Source organism: Centruroides sculpturatus, unplaced genomic scaffold (assembly GCF_000671375.1).
Source record: "Centruroides sculpturatus isolate CEXI.00-Female unplaced genomic scaffold, Cexi_2.0 scaffold918, whole genome shotgun sequence".
NCBI lineage: Eukaryota > Metazoa > Arthropoda > Arachnida > Scorpiones > Buthidae > Centruroides > Centruroides sculpturatus.
This window is the reverse complement of record NW_019385109.1, coordinates 92,934-111,166: the sequence shown is the minus strand read 5'-3', so window position 1 is coordinate 111,166 and position 18,233 is coordinate 92,934. Positions and strand designations below refer to the sequence as shown.

The following is an 18,233-nucleotide window of genomic DNA, read 5'->3' as shown; positions in this document are numbered from 1 at the left end:
TTCGATATGCCAGACGATCAGTGAATATGAGATATGAACAAAAATACATACTTCCTATAATAAAGCATGGTGGTGGCCGCATAATGGTGTGGGGATGTTTTTCTGCAAATGGAATTGGTCCAGTTCATAAAATTAATGGAATAATGGATCAAACCGTTTATTAGGACATACTGCAGAATCAAATGCTTCCTCATGCACGTTGTTTAATGCCAAGGAAATGAATCTTCCAACAGGACAATGACCTAAAACAACCAGTAAATTTTTGTAAGGATATGGTTGATATAACTGGCTGGATAGAACATAGTAATTTTAGTAGAAAAGGGTGAATTTTATGACATGGCCAGCCAAATCGCCAGACCTCAACCCAATAGAGAAACTTTGGGATGAGGTTGAGCGCCATATACGCCAGCGTACATATTCGAATCTAGATGAATTGTGGTGTACCATTCAAAAAGCATGGTATAAGACTCCCTAATCACTGCTTGACGACTTACAAGTTAGTTTATTCAATGGAACGTAGATGTAATGCAATGATCAAAAGCTCTGATTATGCTACAAAATACTAATATTTTGTCCTAAAAATACTGAAGATATCTGCATAATTCCTATCTTGTGAATTTATGAATCTATGAGTTTTAAATCTGATTTACAAAAGAAAACTTCGTTTTTTCTTTTGTAAATCAGATTTAAAATAAAATTTCTTTGAGTTAATTGAATATTTTGACTCTTTTTCGTGCTCTTTTCAACAATTACAAAATTAATTCAGTAGGTTGTGAGCAAAATAGAGGTTTCATTTTTAAAACTTATGTCAAGGGTAAATGTACTTTTGGCCACTACTGTATATTAAAGGTTCCTTATCAAACAACACGCCCAATGATTCATGAGATAAAGATGCTGAAATATAATTTCACGCAAGTCTGTTACATTACATATCAGAAAGTTAAATTAATTAGTAAAAACTAAACAAAGACCCTAATTAATTATTGTCATAGATCCAAAATATTTAGGTTTTCACTTTCATATAATCAGGAAACTCTGATGAGCGATTTAGTAGCATGAATTGAATGAATTTATGCCACGAAAATCGCACATAGACTTGTACTTATAACATATAATTAATATTTAGGAGGTTAGTGGGAAAATAGCAAAACCACGAAATACGAGTTATCACGAAATAATACACTAACAAAATAAACGAAATGACAAAAATAACAAAAGTTTATATATTAATCTCGAATACACGGATATTGCGATATTTCAGTTTTTTCTTACTTGGGAAAAAATATTAGATACTAAATAAAATAATAAAAATGTATAAATATTACGATATTTAAAATACTGTATTAAAATAAATACTATTATAGTCTACTTGGACATAAGCTATTAATAGAACTCTGAAAAATTAATTCAGGTGATAAAATGAAGAATTTTTGTTTTTTCTGATTCTGAACTCACTTTTGTGTCGATAACCAATACACCGGTATAAAGTCCTATTAATAACACAGGTCTGCAAAAAAAATTTTTTCCAGCTGCATGGAATATTTTTGCTGAATTATATGTTTTAAATATCGTAGATTCTAAAAATGACTTCCGTTACATCCCATCACGTAAAGGATTTTTGCAAAATAAAAACAAATTTGTGATAAAAACTCTTATTTATTACAATGAACTAAATATGTTATATTTTCTTACAACTTATCAACAAATTGTTTCTGATATTTAAACACAATTTTATGTTTACTCTTTTTTCTTATGAAACCTTTTCTTCTTCTTTTTGATGCTTCTCCAAACTCGTTTCCGATTTCCTTCTCTGGTTTCTCGATTGAGCATCCAACAGTAGTCAGCTAACATATTGACATCCCATTTTCCTTTTCACGTCTCTCGATATCACGGACATCCTGGTGAAATCTTTCACCCTGTTCTTCATTGTAGGCTCCCAAGTTTTCGGGAAAATAGTCAATATGGGAGTGTAAGAAATGAACTTTTAAGCTCATCTCGCATCCTTGAGCTTCATACGCTGCTGCCAGCATGCGTTGTACAATGGTTTTGTAGTCAGGGTCCTTAGTATTCCCCAAAAACTTAAGCACTACATTCTTGAATGAGTCCCATGCTTCTTTTTCCTTTTCTCCTATTGTTTCCAGAAATCTGCTTTGTCTCGATCTCCAAGTTTGAATTTGAAATATGCAAATTAAACTTTCTTCACAAACTCACTTATGTTTCTTTGTTGACTTTTCACTGTGTATTCACCACAAACATAACAGAAGCTGTCGGGAGAAATTACACAACCTCTGCGAGCCACATTCCAGAAATAAAAATACAAACACAGTAGCATTCGAATGCTGGATATAAACCAAGTGTGGCATTAGATGGCCAGCGAGATACTGAACTTATTTAGCTTGTTGAAACACGATCTAATCCAACAGCAGGTTGTTTATACTTATTCCTACTATCCCAAATAACATGTCGAAACATGCTCAACCTCACCAATAATATTACTCACGATCAACTTTTAACCCGTTTCTATACGATCATGCGACCTTCCTCCTAATGCTAAAACTACTTAATCCACTCCCCCTACCACTACTCTCTTTAACCATTAACATTTTTATTTATTTATTACCAAGTCCGGCTATAATTGATAGAATTAATATAAGAAGTCTTCGTTTTAAGACCATTTTTTAAATAAAAAAAAAGAATACTAAATTTTAAGTTAACTAGAAATTTTACGCTAAATACAAAGAAAAACTTGAGTGTAACAAAAAAAATTGACAAGATGGAATTTTTTGGTATTTTTTTTTGTTTTTACCAATTTTTATACATTTTCTTACAGATTTCAAATCTGTAAGAAAATGTATAAAAAATCATTGTAGGTTTTTTAATTGCAGATTTGTGTAAGTTATATCCAAGTAGACAATTTATAATATTGTAAGTTTAAGGACTGTAAGGCAACTAAATTCATTTATTAAAATAAATATTTGAAAAATAAAGAATTATAAAATATTTTTATTTCAAAATTTTAATGAAATACTTTTTATAAAAGCACTTAAAAGGTAAAAAAATCATTGTTTTTAGCTTTCATAGCATTCTTGATATTACGCGACCAAAAATAAATTTGTGGAATGCTCATGTTTAAAAATACTCTTTGTTAAACTTTCTATCAATTTTTATAGAATTTACTTGAACACCGATGCTTTTATTTTTTACCGATGCTTGGTAATACCAAGAATTCTGTGAAAGCTGAAAACAGTTAATTTTTAGTTTTTAGTCCATTTATGTAAATAAAAATCGTTTTTTAAAGTTATTTTTCAAATTAAAGAGACATATATATGTATGAACGAATAAACAGCTACCATAATAGATATTTGAATTATTTTTTTATTTTTTATGTTGTGCTTTTTATTAATTTGTACCTTTTGTACTCTCAGAGAAGTAAGCGACCTAAAACATTAAAAATATACTTTTAGTTTTATATATTTTTTATATGTAAAAGATTGAATAATCGAAATTCTTCTCTGTTGAAAATTTATCGGGAATTAGATAAAAATTGAACTACATGATTTTATGTGGAAATACAACAGACAACCAGACTGAGTAAGTTAACAAAAAGAATATAGGTTATATCTGATTACTAGAATCTGATAAAACACAGAAATTGAAAGAAAAAACATGGTAGAAAAGTCATTCGAAATTAACTAACTTTTTACTCTCTTCGCTTTATGTGTACAGAGGAGACCTTTTTTAGTAATCCCATTATTAGTTCGGCCAGGTCCACAATAGGGTTTACGAGTGATGGTCCGCAATATATTCAAACGGGTTAACTCCGAATTCGGACGAATTCGGTCTCGTGTCCTCTCACAACGATAGGTTGCCATCTTAACCGATCGGTTATTCGGCCGTCATTCAGAACTAATTTTATTTACCGTTTATCGTTATTGAAAAATATATTATTGAAGATCAAAAATGAATCTACCGAATAAAGATGTCAACTTTATCGAAAAATTTGTTATTTTTATGTGTTTTGGGGAGTTGAAATATTAAACTAAATACACATTAACTTAAATACAAACTATCGTTTCACAGCGAATTTGAAACGTATTGTTTTATTTAGGACACGATATTTAAATTTTTATACAATAAGAATGTATAAATTTTTTCTGATTTAATAAATTTACACCATTAATGATAAATGCTTAATTATAAAATTTAAGAAGAATTTGATCATTAATCTTCAATACTCTGCAAGCAGATAGATATTAAGTTATGTCTCATTTCATATTAACTATCAAGTAAATCATCCGATAAATGACGTAGTTATCATTTTGCCATACGAGGTAATATATAAATTATTTGTAAAGAATAGCTAAAATATTAATTTAAAAAAAAACTATTTTAATGAAATCACGCATTTTCTATGATATAAGATTTTTGTAATAAAGCAGCCATATATACTGTGTAGTAACAATATGAAGAAAAACTTTAACTTCGTAAATATTTGGATAGGATTTTTGCTAATATTAATATGCACTTAGGAATTGATATAAAATATCAATAAAGTAAGAATGATAGCTAATATTGAGTTTCCAATAGTTAATCTATACAAAGAGCGTTAAACCTCTAATTATGTATTTATTTAATATTTTTCGATTGGATTCATTTCGACTTTTTTAGTGCACGTTTATGTCCGTATATTGCCTATCACAATTAGACAAAATGCAGTAGGGGAGACCGGGGCAACTTCGGCATACGGGGCAAGTTTGTCAAGCGCTTTTTTTTAAAATCAAATTAAAAGGAGACTTTGGTTATAGGTTAGACAGTTGAGTTTTATTGGTGGCTTGTTGAGTGTAGTGTTTTTATTGTTCTCCAACAAGCGTAGTTGAATTATCAAGCAAATTTTCATTTTCGTTCAATTCCATATAATATTTTTTTTCCATTTATATTGAATTGGCAGGTTTTGTTATAATTCCATGATAACGAAAGTTACTTTTCCTGTTAGAAGGATGTAACTTCAACTTATTCACGTGGCCAGATCGTGGCTTGGCATTCTGTTCTCAGGGTTGTACTTAATGTTTCGAAATCATGACTAGCGGGGTAAGATCGGCAACATAAAGCCACATTAGAAGCAAAGGATAAAAATCAAACAGATGATAAATGAAAACATGTTTGCATTTGTTATTCATGTATATATGTCTTTGAACTTGCATTTCGTTGTAATAATATTAAATGGGTGTTGGATTTGTATTTCTTTGTTTTAATAGTGAATTCCAACTTATACATTGTTAATAACATAATTTTATATACGTGCCTATCTTGCCCCATTACTGTTGCCCCTATACCAGGGGCAACTTTAATAAAAATAATTAAAATAATTACAACTTTACAAAAAGAGAGAAGTTGCCGATCTTGCCCCTATACCCGGGGCAACTTCGTCAATTTCTCTCTTCTTGTAAAGTTGTAATTATTTTAATTATTTTTATTTCCAAACTGATTTTAACCAGTTCTATAGTAAGAAAACATTCCAATAGACAATATGCAAAGCTTTTTTTTCAGTTTACAGCAGTATTTATTACACAAAATTTAAGTAAAGCTTAACATGCCGATCTTGCCCCGGTCTCCCCTATATATAAATCACAATCCTCTTAGAATTACGTAAACGTACTTTAACGTCAGTTCAAAGTTGACCTTAAACGATTAACTATATGATATATATTATATTTGAATGTTAAAACATGATATTATGTGAAATAGGTAATATCAAAAATTATTTGGCTCCAAATAAACGCGGAGTTCTATCTTCTATAAGTATAATGAAAAATGATAGCGATGACTTGGTTGACTAGTCTTGGTTATTTAATAAAATCTTGCAAATCTCTACATTATCTCTAAATTCTGGTTAATGGCTAAATTACCTCAATTTATATAAATGTAGATAGATCGAATACGGAGAATTACTATCACAGTAATTTAGTAATGAGGAAAACATTTGTTTTTACTATGTTTAAAAGTATTAAATAAATTGGTTACAGATGCGTAACTTTATTAATTAACTAGGAGATCGCGCGACTTTGTCGTAACGCAACAGAATTAAAGAGGAGCTGGAAGGAATGAAGCGATTCCAGCACTTGTTAGATACAGAAGAGGCGACTGGCGATCTTTGCATTTACTGCCTCAAATATCCCAAAGCTACTGGCAAATCTGTCCACACCGACAATTATGTCACCAAAACTAACTGAAACGCCTTTCGTGAACAATTTAAATGCTCCTGGAAAGCCTGTAACAGAAATGTACAAAAAAGACATTGATAAGTGCATCATTCACCTAAACAATTGCGTAAAAATCTGCTAACGCAACCCCTCCCACCAAACAAAAGCTAGAACTTTAGTATCATGGTGGGACAGAGAGCTCGCAACAGTAAGGAAAGAGGCTAGAAAGTTAAGAACGGCATACCAAAAACAACACGACGGTGACCTTCGCAACACCCTTAGTCCTGCCTATATCAACAAGTTTAAAAATTAATTAATTAATAACTATAAAACCTTAATTATCCAAAAGAGACATAAAGCCTGGAGGGAGTTCTGCGGGCGGTTCGATAAACCGTGGACCGCCAACTTGGCATTACACGTACAAATCATTGTCAAATGTTACGACGATAGTCATATCTAATTAAATATTATTACTATTTGTTATTTTTGTGTTCTTAAACACTATAAATTATGGACTTCTGTAACCGTGGAAAATTTACAAATAATTGTTATTGTTGACGTATTTTCTTTATTGTTATTGATAACTGTATTCTCCTCTCCTTCCAAATATTTTTGTTCCTTATTAAATAAATATAAATTAACTAATTAACGAGTTTTGTGGGAGTTTAATTAATACCAATATTTTAGGTGTTTATTATAAAAAGAATCAAATATACGAGTATTAAGAAATTTAGTTAGTTAGTTAGTTTGTTCTTTACATATTTCAATATGGTTTGAACAAATGTAATTAAAATTTTGAGGAAGTACAGTGCGCTCTCACCCAAAACTTGTAGACGACTGCTTTTGTTCGTATTATCTTTATTAATCTCTTTCCTGCAACATGCACTCTTTCTGTCATATCAGCGAAATATGTCATTCTAATAGCAAAAACCAGCATGTTAAAAGCAGTTTAAAAATTTGTGTATGGCGTAACTTGAAAGCTTTTTGAGATACGGCCACCTATCTGCTTAGCATCTCACGAACCAATGGTCTAATTAGGCCTATAATAAAAATTTCTAGAAACATTTTCCCCTAAGTCAAATTTTGAAGGGCAGTCCTTTCAAAATTTCAAATTTTCAACAAAAAGCACAGGAGTTATTAAGCTTCAAAGTGCACGAAAAAATTTGCTTCTTCAAACACACACAAGTAACACATGCCCACAAACAAACACACGATAATATACTTATATGCTAGAAAATCCAAAACGTTTTTGAATATGTATTCAAAATCTTGAGTCCAAAAATATAAAAATATTGATTTGTTGATCAATGGCCTCATATTTTTCCTAAGTATAAGAGAATAAAGTAATTACTTTGCTACAAAGTTATCAGCAATCACAAATTATGTTTTTTAGTTTTTTCAAGGGTCTCGGTTAAAGGGTTTAATTGATTTTTGGCAAAGTTTCATTGGTTGGCTGATTACTATTATATATTTGGCTGTTAATGGAACGTTACAATTAATATTAGAAAACAATTTTAATTTCTTGATTCATCACCTGCAGATAAATTTATTTCAACAACAATTTTCTGTTGAAAAACGAAAATTTCTGTTTAACTGGCCAACGAAATTGCGCCATTCTCTACAATACAAGCATCACATTCTAAGCTAGCACAAAACACGTACTGGGGTTTTCCAATGTGCCAAGCAAAAGTCATTGGTTAATTTGCCTCAAAATAACTGTCGATTTGTCTTAATTTTCTTAAATGAATTTAAATAAGATCGATTGGTTTTCATTTTCTTAAATAGATTTTTGTCATTTTTATTCTGTTTTGTTACATTTTCTATTTTTTTTTTATAATTTATTTAATTCTCCAGAATATAGTTCTTCTTATAATATCTTGTTCTATTTATTCTAGTATTTTAATATATTATATTCAATAAAGCTTTTTTTTATTCGTCATCGAACATACACTTTGCTACGTAATCGGCTGCAGTCTGAAATAATAAATTGTAATTGTTGTATATTTTATAAATTTAAAATTGACAAAGTATTAAATATTTTATCACTTACTTCATGCTCGACTTCGTTATTCAAATTCAAAATAGAAAAGCATCGAGGACAGTGTGCTTTCAGTTCCTCCTATTGGAATAAATATATACAGTACTGTAAAGTTCACAAACCGAATAATAGTCGAACCTCCAATAACAACAACATCTTAATGATAAGAAAACAAAAAATGGCCTTTTTTTGTATGTTCTTATCAATGGCTATTGTTCAGAGGTATGACTGAAATTACATTCAAAATCAGTAATCTACATTAAGTATGCTTTTCTATATTTAAGCTTACCGGTTTGTTTGATTCACAAATCATGTTTATAATTTCAAGAAGAGAATTTTTTCCTAAACACCGAATAAAACTTTTAATCTAAGTAGAGAAAATCATTAATATTAAATATATATATGAATAATAAATGAAATATTATAAATATATTATATATAATTACATATTCTATAAATATAGGCCTAATATCATAAATACATCGGTAAACCGAAATACTTTGTGAGACTTTTCGCGTTTTGTTGTTCTTATTAATGGATTATTAAATGAAATACTGTATGTCAAATTTTACGAATATTTAACATTTTCCTCTCTTTACACATAGAGATGTTAATTGTTAATTTGTTATTTTATAAATATAGTATTATGAAAAATGTTTGTCATAATTTTATTCCGTCGCTTGAGATAACTTCATGACGGCTTGCTTGTTTCACAAATCTATAATGAACTCTATGTCTCCATATTATTTCGCTGTAATTGATTATAGGAAAATAAAAGTAAAAAAAAAATCCTTAATTAGAAATTTTTAAATTATTTTTAAATTATTATTTTTAAATTATTAATTTTGTAAAGCAAACAATTTTTTTAATCGTTCAAAACACCATAAATCTTACTTTTTATTATTACTAGAAATATAAATCTAAACTTCTTGACAATATGATAACCCATAATTTGTTTTTGTTTTTTCACTACCGAAAAAAGTATCATATACCTCATAAACTACTTGATTTTTTATTTATCAGAAAGAACACAATAAAGCATAATATCGCGTCCTTATCTAGCTATAGCCTTAGGTAACATCATTGTACAGGTAATCAGTATCTTATCCGCAATTAAGTTTTGCAATGGATATAAATTTGCCCTATCCGAAAGGAGTAGTTCTAGAGTAACGTCAAAAAGTTTCCCCTGCAGTCTCAGAAAGTAACCACGGTTAATTAAAGTTTATTTTTTAAAAACTTAGAAATCTTAACAACGGTATTTAAAAAATTCAAAATACTTTATTTCTGAAATAATCAGGAATCTCCTTTTCGATGCAGCTATAAATCTGAGATTTGCGGGATTCAGAATAATCTGCAACCATATTTTATAAGATTACAACTTTTTAAAATTTAAAATTAAGAAATATTTCTAACATATTTATAAACCAGCTTTATGTTAATAAGATTCATGAATAAATAATTTATATAGCTTACCGCAAACTTCTTTTGAAAGACGTTTCGAATTAGGTCTGCAGGCAATTTTGCAGATTAACAATGTGCAAAAGAATAAAATGAAGATCTTCATTTCGACTGTAAAATAGACCTTATGTAAATCGATATTTAGATACTTTACGAATTTTCAAAAATTTATGAATATTTCTCTCAAAAATGTAATTCAAATATATGTACTTTTCGAAAGAGAGTAATTATTATTTCATGTGAAATGGTGTTAATTTATTAATCTCCGAACAAATATGAAATATTTAATGCACGTATGAAAATTGGCGCCCAAACCACATTATGGCAAGGACCCTGCTCTCTATTGGCCCGCTGTCACTACGCTTCGCCAATCGCGTTAATTCTTGACAGTTGTAACATACAGACAAGAGCGTCATGGCAGTATGTGATAAATGATGATATCAAAAGTGGATAACAATGAAATGACCTATACGTGTAAATAACGGAAAAAGAACAGAGAAGGACCGCGAAGTGAAAATGTGAAAATAAATATGAAATTGAGTCGATAACATAATCGAACAAGTCGAGGCAGCTTATTGGCGCAAAATTCGCTGCCGTCAATGCCAAACAATTGTTGTCATAGACTTCGGAAAGCTAAATGCTTGTAATGAAAGTCACTTAGCGTGCACGGGCGAAAGCCTGGGACCGTTCGGGCTACCAAGCTGTCTCGAATCTGTGAAATCATAACTGTGACATATAACGACGTCCTATCTGTCTTTTTTCTCCGTTATCACCATGCTATGAGCCACATAATTATAAAATGGAAAAACTATGATGGAAAAGTGACGAATCTAAAGTATCGTGAGCACGTATTATGATGTATGCATAGGCATACGTGGACTAGAGAGATAGAGGAAAGAGAAAGGAAAGAGCAAAGATGAGTGCTTAAGAAGAAGGATAGGCAGGGTCAGATCCTCAGATATGTGCGACGACTTTCGAACGAATAGATGTGTACTGTACAGTACATGTGCTGATCTTTGTAATTATAAATTGTGAATACTTGTGACTAATATAATTATTTTTTTATTTTGTGCATGTTATAAGTTATAAGTAAATATAAACAAACAACACTAACCCGATAACATTAAATCTAAATACCAAAATGATTAATTTACTGTGTTGTTGTTATTTCTTACTCCTGTTTCTAGGTATTCGGTATTCGGCCAAATAGTGAAAAATAGGCCGAATAGGCCGAATACCGAATATTAACCGAATATTCGTTACATCACTAATAAGTACCAATGACTCAAACTTAATCGTTTGCTCCTCCAGTCCTGCAATATGCATATGGCTATGCGCATTTCTTTGTAATGTTCCGATTTCATTTCTGAGGAGTATATATACCTGTTACAGAAATTGCAGTATTTTCATTATATACACTTACCTTAATTGTGTTTTTTTCCTTTTAATTTAGTGGCAGGTTGTTTTTATACGATAGAAAATCTTCCAAGAATTTCTGTATATTTTAATTTATAAATTATAACATTGGATCGTATTACGTGTTTTATGAAAAGAATAAATATAAAACTATATGTTGCTTCCTAATATTTCATTCTATATAAAGTAAATTAAACTAGGTATTTGTTGCGGTTTTGTATTCTTGATGTAGCAATGTTGTTTTGCACTTTCAAATGTTTTTTCATTTTTTAGCGTTTAAATATTTAAATATTTTATTATTAAAATATACATAACAAAAAGTAGATTTAAATAAAATTTAAAAAATTTAAGCAAAGTTTTGTTCCCACCTACTACATGATTAGTATTGGGATAGATGTAAAGAGCACAAAAAAGAGTCGAAATTCTCAATTAACTCAAATAAATTTTATTTTAAATCTGATTTACAAAAGAAAACACGAAGTTTTTATATTTTACACTGTGACAAAAGTACAGCTACCAAAGAAAGTATGCAGATTTGTACAGTATTTTTAGGACAAAATATTAGTATTTTGTGGCGTAAACAGAGCTTCTGACCACTGCATCACATCATTCCATTGAATTAACTAAAGTGGCCACACACGTTAAGGAAATCCTTTGAGGATTAACCGCGCATGCCTGGAAATTTTGCATAGGAAATTCTGAATTTCCTCAAGGCCAGGCCTGCNTGTATGTAGAGAAAAAATTTTCATGAAACAAAAGTGTTTAATCGGGACTTTTCTACGATACGTAAAAGGAACAGTCCGATCTTAGGTATGTATGATGTAAGAACCATTAAACGTTTCCTATCTTTAAAATAATCACATTAATAATTATGTTATAATCTCTATTATTGTAATACTAAAATATTACAAATTTTTTAATTAAAATATCATTTTTTATAAATATTTACTTTATATCAAAATCTCACAAATTTCTCCGAACCTCTCGCAATGCACGATTTCAAATAGACTGTCATTGATTTGCTTATTCAGCTATATTAAAGGTTACTTATCAAACAACACGCCCAATGATTCATGAGATAAAGATGCTAAAATAGAATTTCAAGCAAGTCTGATACACTACACATCAAAAAGTTATATTAATTATTAAAAATCAGATAAAAACCCTAATAAAGTATTATCATGAATTCGAAATATTTAGAGCTACAATTTTACATAATCATGAAACTCTGATGACTTTCATTTACTACAAATAATGTTAATGATAAATTATGTTAGAACAATAAAGCTCGTGTTTCTTTTATATATTGCTTACTTTTTCGTTACATCGAAGTTGTAGATCCTACGAGATTTTTCTTTTACACGGCGTTCTTTGGAATGTATTCAATTAGCAAGAAGAGGAATAGATGTACAGTACCTTCTCAGAAGTAAAAACAACTGAAAGGCGACTCGGCAGACTGAACACAGACAGCCGGAAAGATTATCGGTTTCGATACTCGATACAGATACTGGCCGGTATCAATATTTCAAGACCGATACCTTCGATACTTTGAAACCTCTTGTAATACCGGTATACTTTTGTGCTTTCGAGACACCCCTACACGGGAAAAGCTATCCTAGTATCTGATATCTCGTACCTGATAACACAGACAATCAGTATAAGAACAAAAGCAATCGATGGAGATTGCATTGTTCTTGTGTTTCGTTCCTTTTTCGGGCCTATTTTCCATTAGGCGCAAGCGATGCTGTTTTTATTTTTGACCCCTAGAACTAAAATTTCATTAGACGCGCTCAGTCGAATCAGAGAGCTTAGACATTGTCACTTTAACCTATCTATATATCAAACACCAAGTCATGAACCCTTATTTTTAACATTTAAACGGACCCTCGTCCCATTTTTTGATTCCTCATGGCAATTAATGGAAAATGGCAAAGTTTAATCAAAATCGATCGAACGGATTTCGAGAACGAACAATTCTGTAAGCGACATAGAAGAGAAGTCGTTAACGCACCGTCTCAATTAAAACTTTCGTTTAGTTTCCATCATACAAGTCCATCAAACTAAACGTTTTTATTCTTTATACCGTTGTTTAAATTAGTATTTGAAGGTCTTCATCCGAGTCTACCCTTGTTTCTTGTGTACTTAAATGATTCATTAATATTTTTCAAAGCTTTAACAGAATGATTTTATATTGGATAACCGTAAAATTCACCCACTTTATCACATCACCTAAAGTCCCGATATTCGTGCAAAAATGCTTTGATTCTTTACAAAATTATGCCAAGAACAATTTTTCAGCAATTAATTATCTTCGATCAAAGGATTTTAGTTTTTACACAGCAAGAAACGTTGAAGAGAATTCTGTTTAGTTTAGCAATAAATTAGAAATCATTTATGAAATTTCATACCTGAGTATCGATGCAGCCACTTCTTTCGAACGTTCTTTGTGTATTACAAGAAAAAATTCTTTGTGTGTTGTTGGAATGACTAAATTGACGTGTTCCCTTAAAACCCCAACTTGGCATTACACGTAAAAATGTTACGATGACAATTATATCTAATTAAATAATACAGTAACACCCCCTTAATGTGGGGTATGCGTTCCTGGACGACAGAGCGCTAAACGAAACAGCGTTAAACGAGGTAATTTTAACACAGAGTAAATAGGGATAAGGGATTANTTTAAATATTTAAAATTTTTTATCATTAATATATAAATAATAAAAATTATATTTAAACAAAGTTTTAAAATTTGAAGTTATATAAAACAGCAGCAGAAATTCGTTAATCCGGTATCCGTTGATTTTGATTTTCGAATAATTCCGGATTATCGGATTTTCCAAAGTAGTCAATAATAGAAATTGTTTGATCGTAAACGGGCATTATAATATTTCGAAAACCACAATTTTTTAAGATACATCGTGTGATAAATTTTCCGGGTGAAAATACTAAAACAAGGTGATTCGTATTTTATGCGAAAAATTTCAGCGGATGATTCTTCGAATAATTTCGATCATAAAAGTGCATATAAACCTACGTTAAAAACAGCATAAGTAAAAGTTACAGGATTATAAAAGAGTGTTAAAATTACATATGTTACGTGAATTCAAATTTGAACGAATCCGTCTTGAAAAATTTCCAATGTTTGTTTTGAAGATAGTAAGGGCAAATTATAAACTAGAATTTATTAAGCAATGTATGCTTAAAAAAGTCTATTCGATGTCCATTTATACGTAGAGTCTAATGAATAACTGTAATGAATAACTGCAAAATTGACTTGGAGGATTATGACTACCATTTTATCTTACATTACATTAATAATTTGATATTTAATTACGTTTATCTTCATTATATTTTGTAAGTAGTTCATTATCGATCTCCAAAGAGACAACTCGTTAACCCTCTGTATGTAGAAAAAAAATTTTCATGAAACAAGTGTTTAATCGGGACTTTTCTACGATACGTAAAAGAAACAGTTCGATCTTAGGTATGTATGATGTAAGAACTATTAAACGTTTCCTATCTTTAAAATAATCATATTAATAATTATATTATAATCCCTATTATTGTAATACTAAACTATTACAAATTTTTAAATTAAAATATCATTTTTTATAAATATTTACTCTATCAAAATCTCACAAATTTCTCCGAATCACTCGCAATGCACGATTTCAAATAGACTGTCATTGGTTTGCTTATTCAGCTATATTAAATATTCCTTATCAAACAACACGCCCAATGATTCATGAGGTAAAAATGCTGAAATAGAACTTCAAGCAAGTCTGATACACTACACATCAGAAAGTTATATTAATTATTAAAAACCAGACAAAGACCCTAATAAATTATTATCATGAATCCAAAGTATTTAGGTCTGCAATTTTACATAATCATGAAACTCTGATGACTTTCATTTACTACAAATAATGTTAATGATAAATTATGTTAGAACAATAAAGCTCGTGTTTCTTTTATATATTGCTTACTTTTTCGTTACATCGAAGTTGTAGATCCTACGAGATTTTTCTTTTACACGGCGTTCTTTGGAATGTATTCAATTAGCAAGAAGAGGAATAGATGTACAGTACCTTCTCAGAAGTAAAAACAACTGAAAGGCGACTCGGCAGACTGAACACAGACAGCCGGAAAGATTATCGGTTTCGATACTCGATACAGATACTGGCCGGTATCAATATTTCAAGACCAATACCTTCGATACTTTGAATCCTCTTGTAATACCGGTATACTTTTGTGCTTTCGAGACACCCCTACACGGGAAAAGCTATCCTAGTATCTGATATCTCGTACCTGATAACACAGACAATCAGTACAAGAACAAAAGCAATCGATGGAGATTGCATTGTTCTTGTGTTTCGTTCCTTTTTCGGGCCTATTTTCCATTAGGCGCAAGCGATGCTGTTTTTATTTTTGACCCCTAGAACTAAAATTTCATTAGACGCGCTCAGTCGAATCAGAGAGCTTAGACATTGTCACTTTAACCTATCTATATATCAAACACCAAGTCATGAACCCTTATTTTTAACATTTAAACGGACCCTCGTCCCATTTTTTGATTCCTCATGGCAATTAATGGAAAATGGCAAAGTTTAATCAAAATCGATCGAACGGATTTCGAGAACGAACAATTCTGTAAGCGANGAAACGTCTTTGCACTGTAATCACGGAATTACACTTCGCAAGCTCAAGAATACAAAAGCTTTTGTGCTGTGGCGTAGCCATTTTACAACAACAACCAAGCACAACTGACATCAGGGGGACAAACTAGACAATGCACTCGTTCCTCCGATACCCGCAGCACACCGCTACTATCGATAGTTTACTAAATATATCAGTTTGAAATACGTATATTCTTTTTGGTCCACCCTGTATTATTCGTAAATGCTTAAATAATCATTATTTTAATAAAATAGGTCATAATTTTAACTCCAAACACAAAAAATGAAGTTTAAACAGATCTTCTACTCGCCATGCTAGACGATGCAAACGCCATTATCGACCGTCTAGAATTGCCAGATGGTGGCGCTCGACCGTCCGCCATCCACGTTTTGGGCTGAATACGACGGCCGCAACCTCTCTACTATCCTGCTCGTCTACATCTCCTAGTCTTGCTGTATCGATTAGGTCAGGGGTGTCCAACCCGCGGCCCGCGGGCCGCATGTGGCCCAAAGGAAGTTTGAATGCGGCCCAATAAACGTGTACACAAAACCGAAAATTTTTAAAATGATTTATTTTTTTATTTATTTCAACTGCATCAACTCAAAAAAGAAGTTTCACAAGGCCGTAAACCTTTATACATATTTTAATTTTTAGTGGAAAAGAAATATTTTCAAATACTTAGAAATGTGTGATGAGGAAGGTATACTAAATAAAGCTGGAGTTGGCTCTCAAAGGAGTATAGACTCAAATTCAGGGGAAANGTTCTGTGTGTATTACAAGAAAAAATTCTTTGTGTGTTGTTGGAATGACTAAATTGACGTGTTCCCTTAAAACCCCAACTTGGCATTACACGTAAAAATGTTACGATGACAATTATATCTAATTAAATAATACAGTAACACCCCCTTAATGTGGGGTATGCGTTCCTGGACGACAGAGCGCTAAACGAAACAGCGTTAAACGAGGTAATTTTAACACAGAGTAAATAGGGATAGGGGATCACTCGACCGAAATAAACAAATTTTACTTTAATTTTATTTTTAGATTAATTTGTATAATATATGTTAAATAATACATAAACATATGCACACAAAAATGCAAAGTTCATTTTTGTGAAAAAGGTCCTGGCTTTTCTGAAATTCTTGATTTTTGCAATAAAGTCCTATAGTTTCATTTGTCGATTTTTTTTCTTTCCTTAAGCAAATGTCGGTAGTAGATGATCGCATTCAAAACGACTCGTTTCTCTTTTGCACTCATTTCAAAATCTGGATCATTCGCTACAATTTGATCAGCGATTTCGGTTATCGTTACCAAATTTTTAATAAGGAAATCTTTATATCAAGTTCTTTGGGTTCTCGTTTTCAGAAAAACTGTTTTCCAGTTCTACATGAATTTTTTGTTCTGCCAGTTCTTGAAGGTCGTCGTTGGTAAGGATCTTACCAGAAACCTGCTGTAACTCTTCAATAGAGAGGTGGCGGCAGAAATTCGGAAGTACACGGTTTACGTTTTAACTCCAAGAAGAATCGTTGCGGCGCACGTTCACAACATCACGTGACTCAGTGAACGTCGCGCATTGACTCACGGGAAATTTGGTGAAAAAATGGCGGATTCATTTAATATGAAGGGTTACTAGCGAAGGTAAATAAACAAATTAAACTATTTTTAATATTTATACGATGTTTAATAATAATTTTTAATTAGCGTTGTGTCTCCTACCGTACGATAGGACTACCTCATATTTTTGTCGAGGGATGTAGTGGCTTATGTAAATTCGAAAGCAGCTCGGAAAATTAATTTTTATAAAATTTACAAACGTATTAAGCTGTTGATGGTAGAAGATGCCGTGGAAGAACAAACTTACCTTAAGATATGCTATTAAGAAGACAAATATATGTAAATTCTACATCACTTGCTAAAAAATTGAATAATTAAATAATTTTTGGATTAAAATCGTCTGTTTCTTTACAATACAGGGTGGACCAAAAAGAATATACGTATTTCAAACTGATATATTTAATAAACTTTAAGACATACAACTATGGAACTTGGGACACATATTTATGAAACTCTCTAGTTTAGATTACAGGTGTTCAATATGTTCTCCACCAGCGACACGAACAATATCACACCGATACTCAAATTCCTGCGGGAGTTCCGTCCGGGCGGGAGTTCCGTCCGGGTGTCCGGGAACCGGGGTCCGGGCGGGAGTTCGGTCCGGGCTTCATAACTAACCTGCGTCTCAAAACACGCCAAACTGTTGTTTTAGGCAGCTGCAATTCCCGACTGGCACGACGTGTTGATTTTGAAGGGCTACGTTGGTAAGCAGCTTGAATCCGTGCGACATTTTCTTCAGATACACGAGGTCGGCCAGGACTCTTTCCTTTACATACACAACCTGTGTCAACAAACTGACGGTACCATCTGCGAATGTTCCATCCATT

General features: G+C 31.4%; 1 protein-coding gene across 2 annotated transcripts in view; it reads right to left on the bottom strand.

Annotated features, from left to right (window-relative positions):
• Positions 1 to 8,035: 8,035 nt before the first annotated feature.
• The window catches only part of LOC111634864, a 21,029-nt gene continuing 10,831 nt past the window's right edge, over positions 8,036 to 18,233 (bottom strand). The window contains exons 1-6 of one of the 2 annotated variants that reach the window (XM_023379706.1): positions 12,427 to 12,540; positions 9,712 to 9,807; positions 9,516 to 9,589; positions 8,528 to 8,605; positions 8,251 to 8,319; positions 8,036 to 8,174 (exon numbers count right to left, since the gene is read on the bottom strand). In XM_023379706.1, the coding sequence (XP_023235474.1) occupies positions 8,130 to 8,174; positions 8,251 to 8,319; positions 8,528 to 8,605; positions 9,516 to 9,589; positions 9,712 to 9,802 (357 nt within the window). In that variant the 5' untranslated portion in view covers positions 9,803 to 9,807; positions 12,427 to 12,540 and the 3' untranslated portion in view covers positions 8,036 to 8,129. Of the gene's footprint in view, positions 8,175 to 8,250; positions 8,320 to 8,527; positions 8,606 to 9,515; positions 9,590 to 9,711; positions 9,808 to 12,426; positions 12,541 to 18,233 lie in introns of those variants that run through there. The other variant, XM_023379705.1, reaches the window with a different exon arrangement.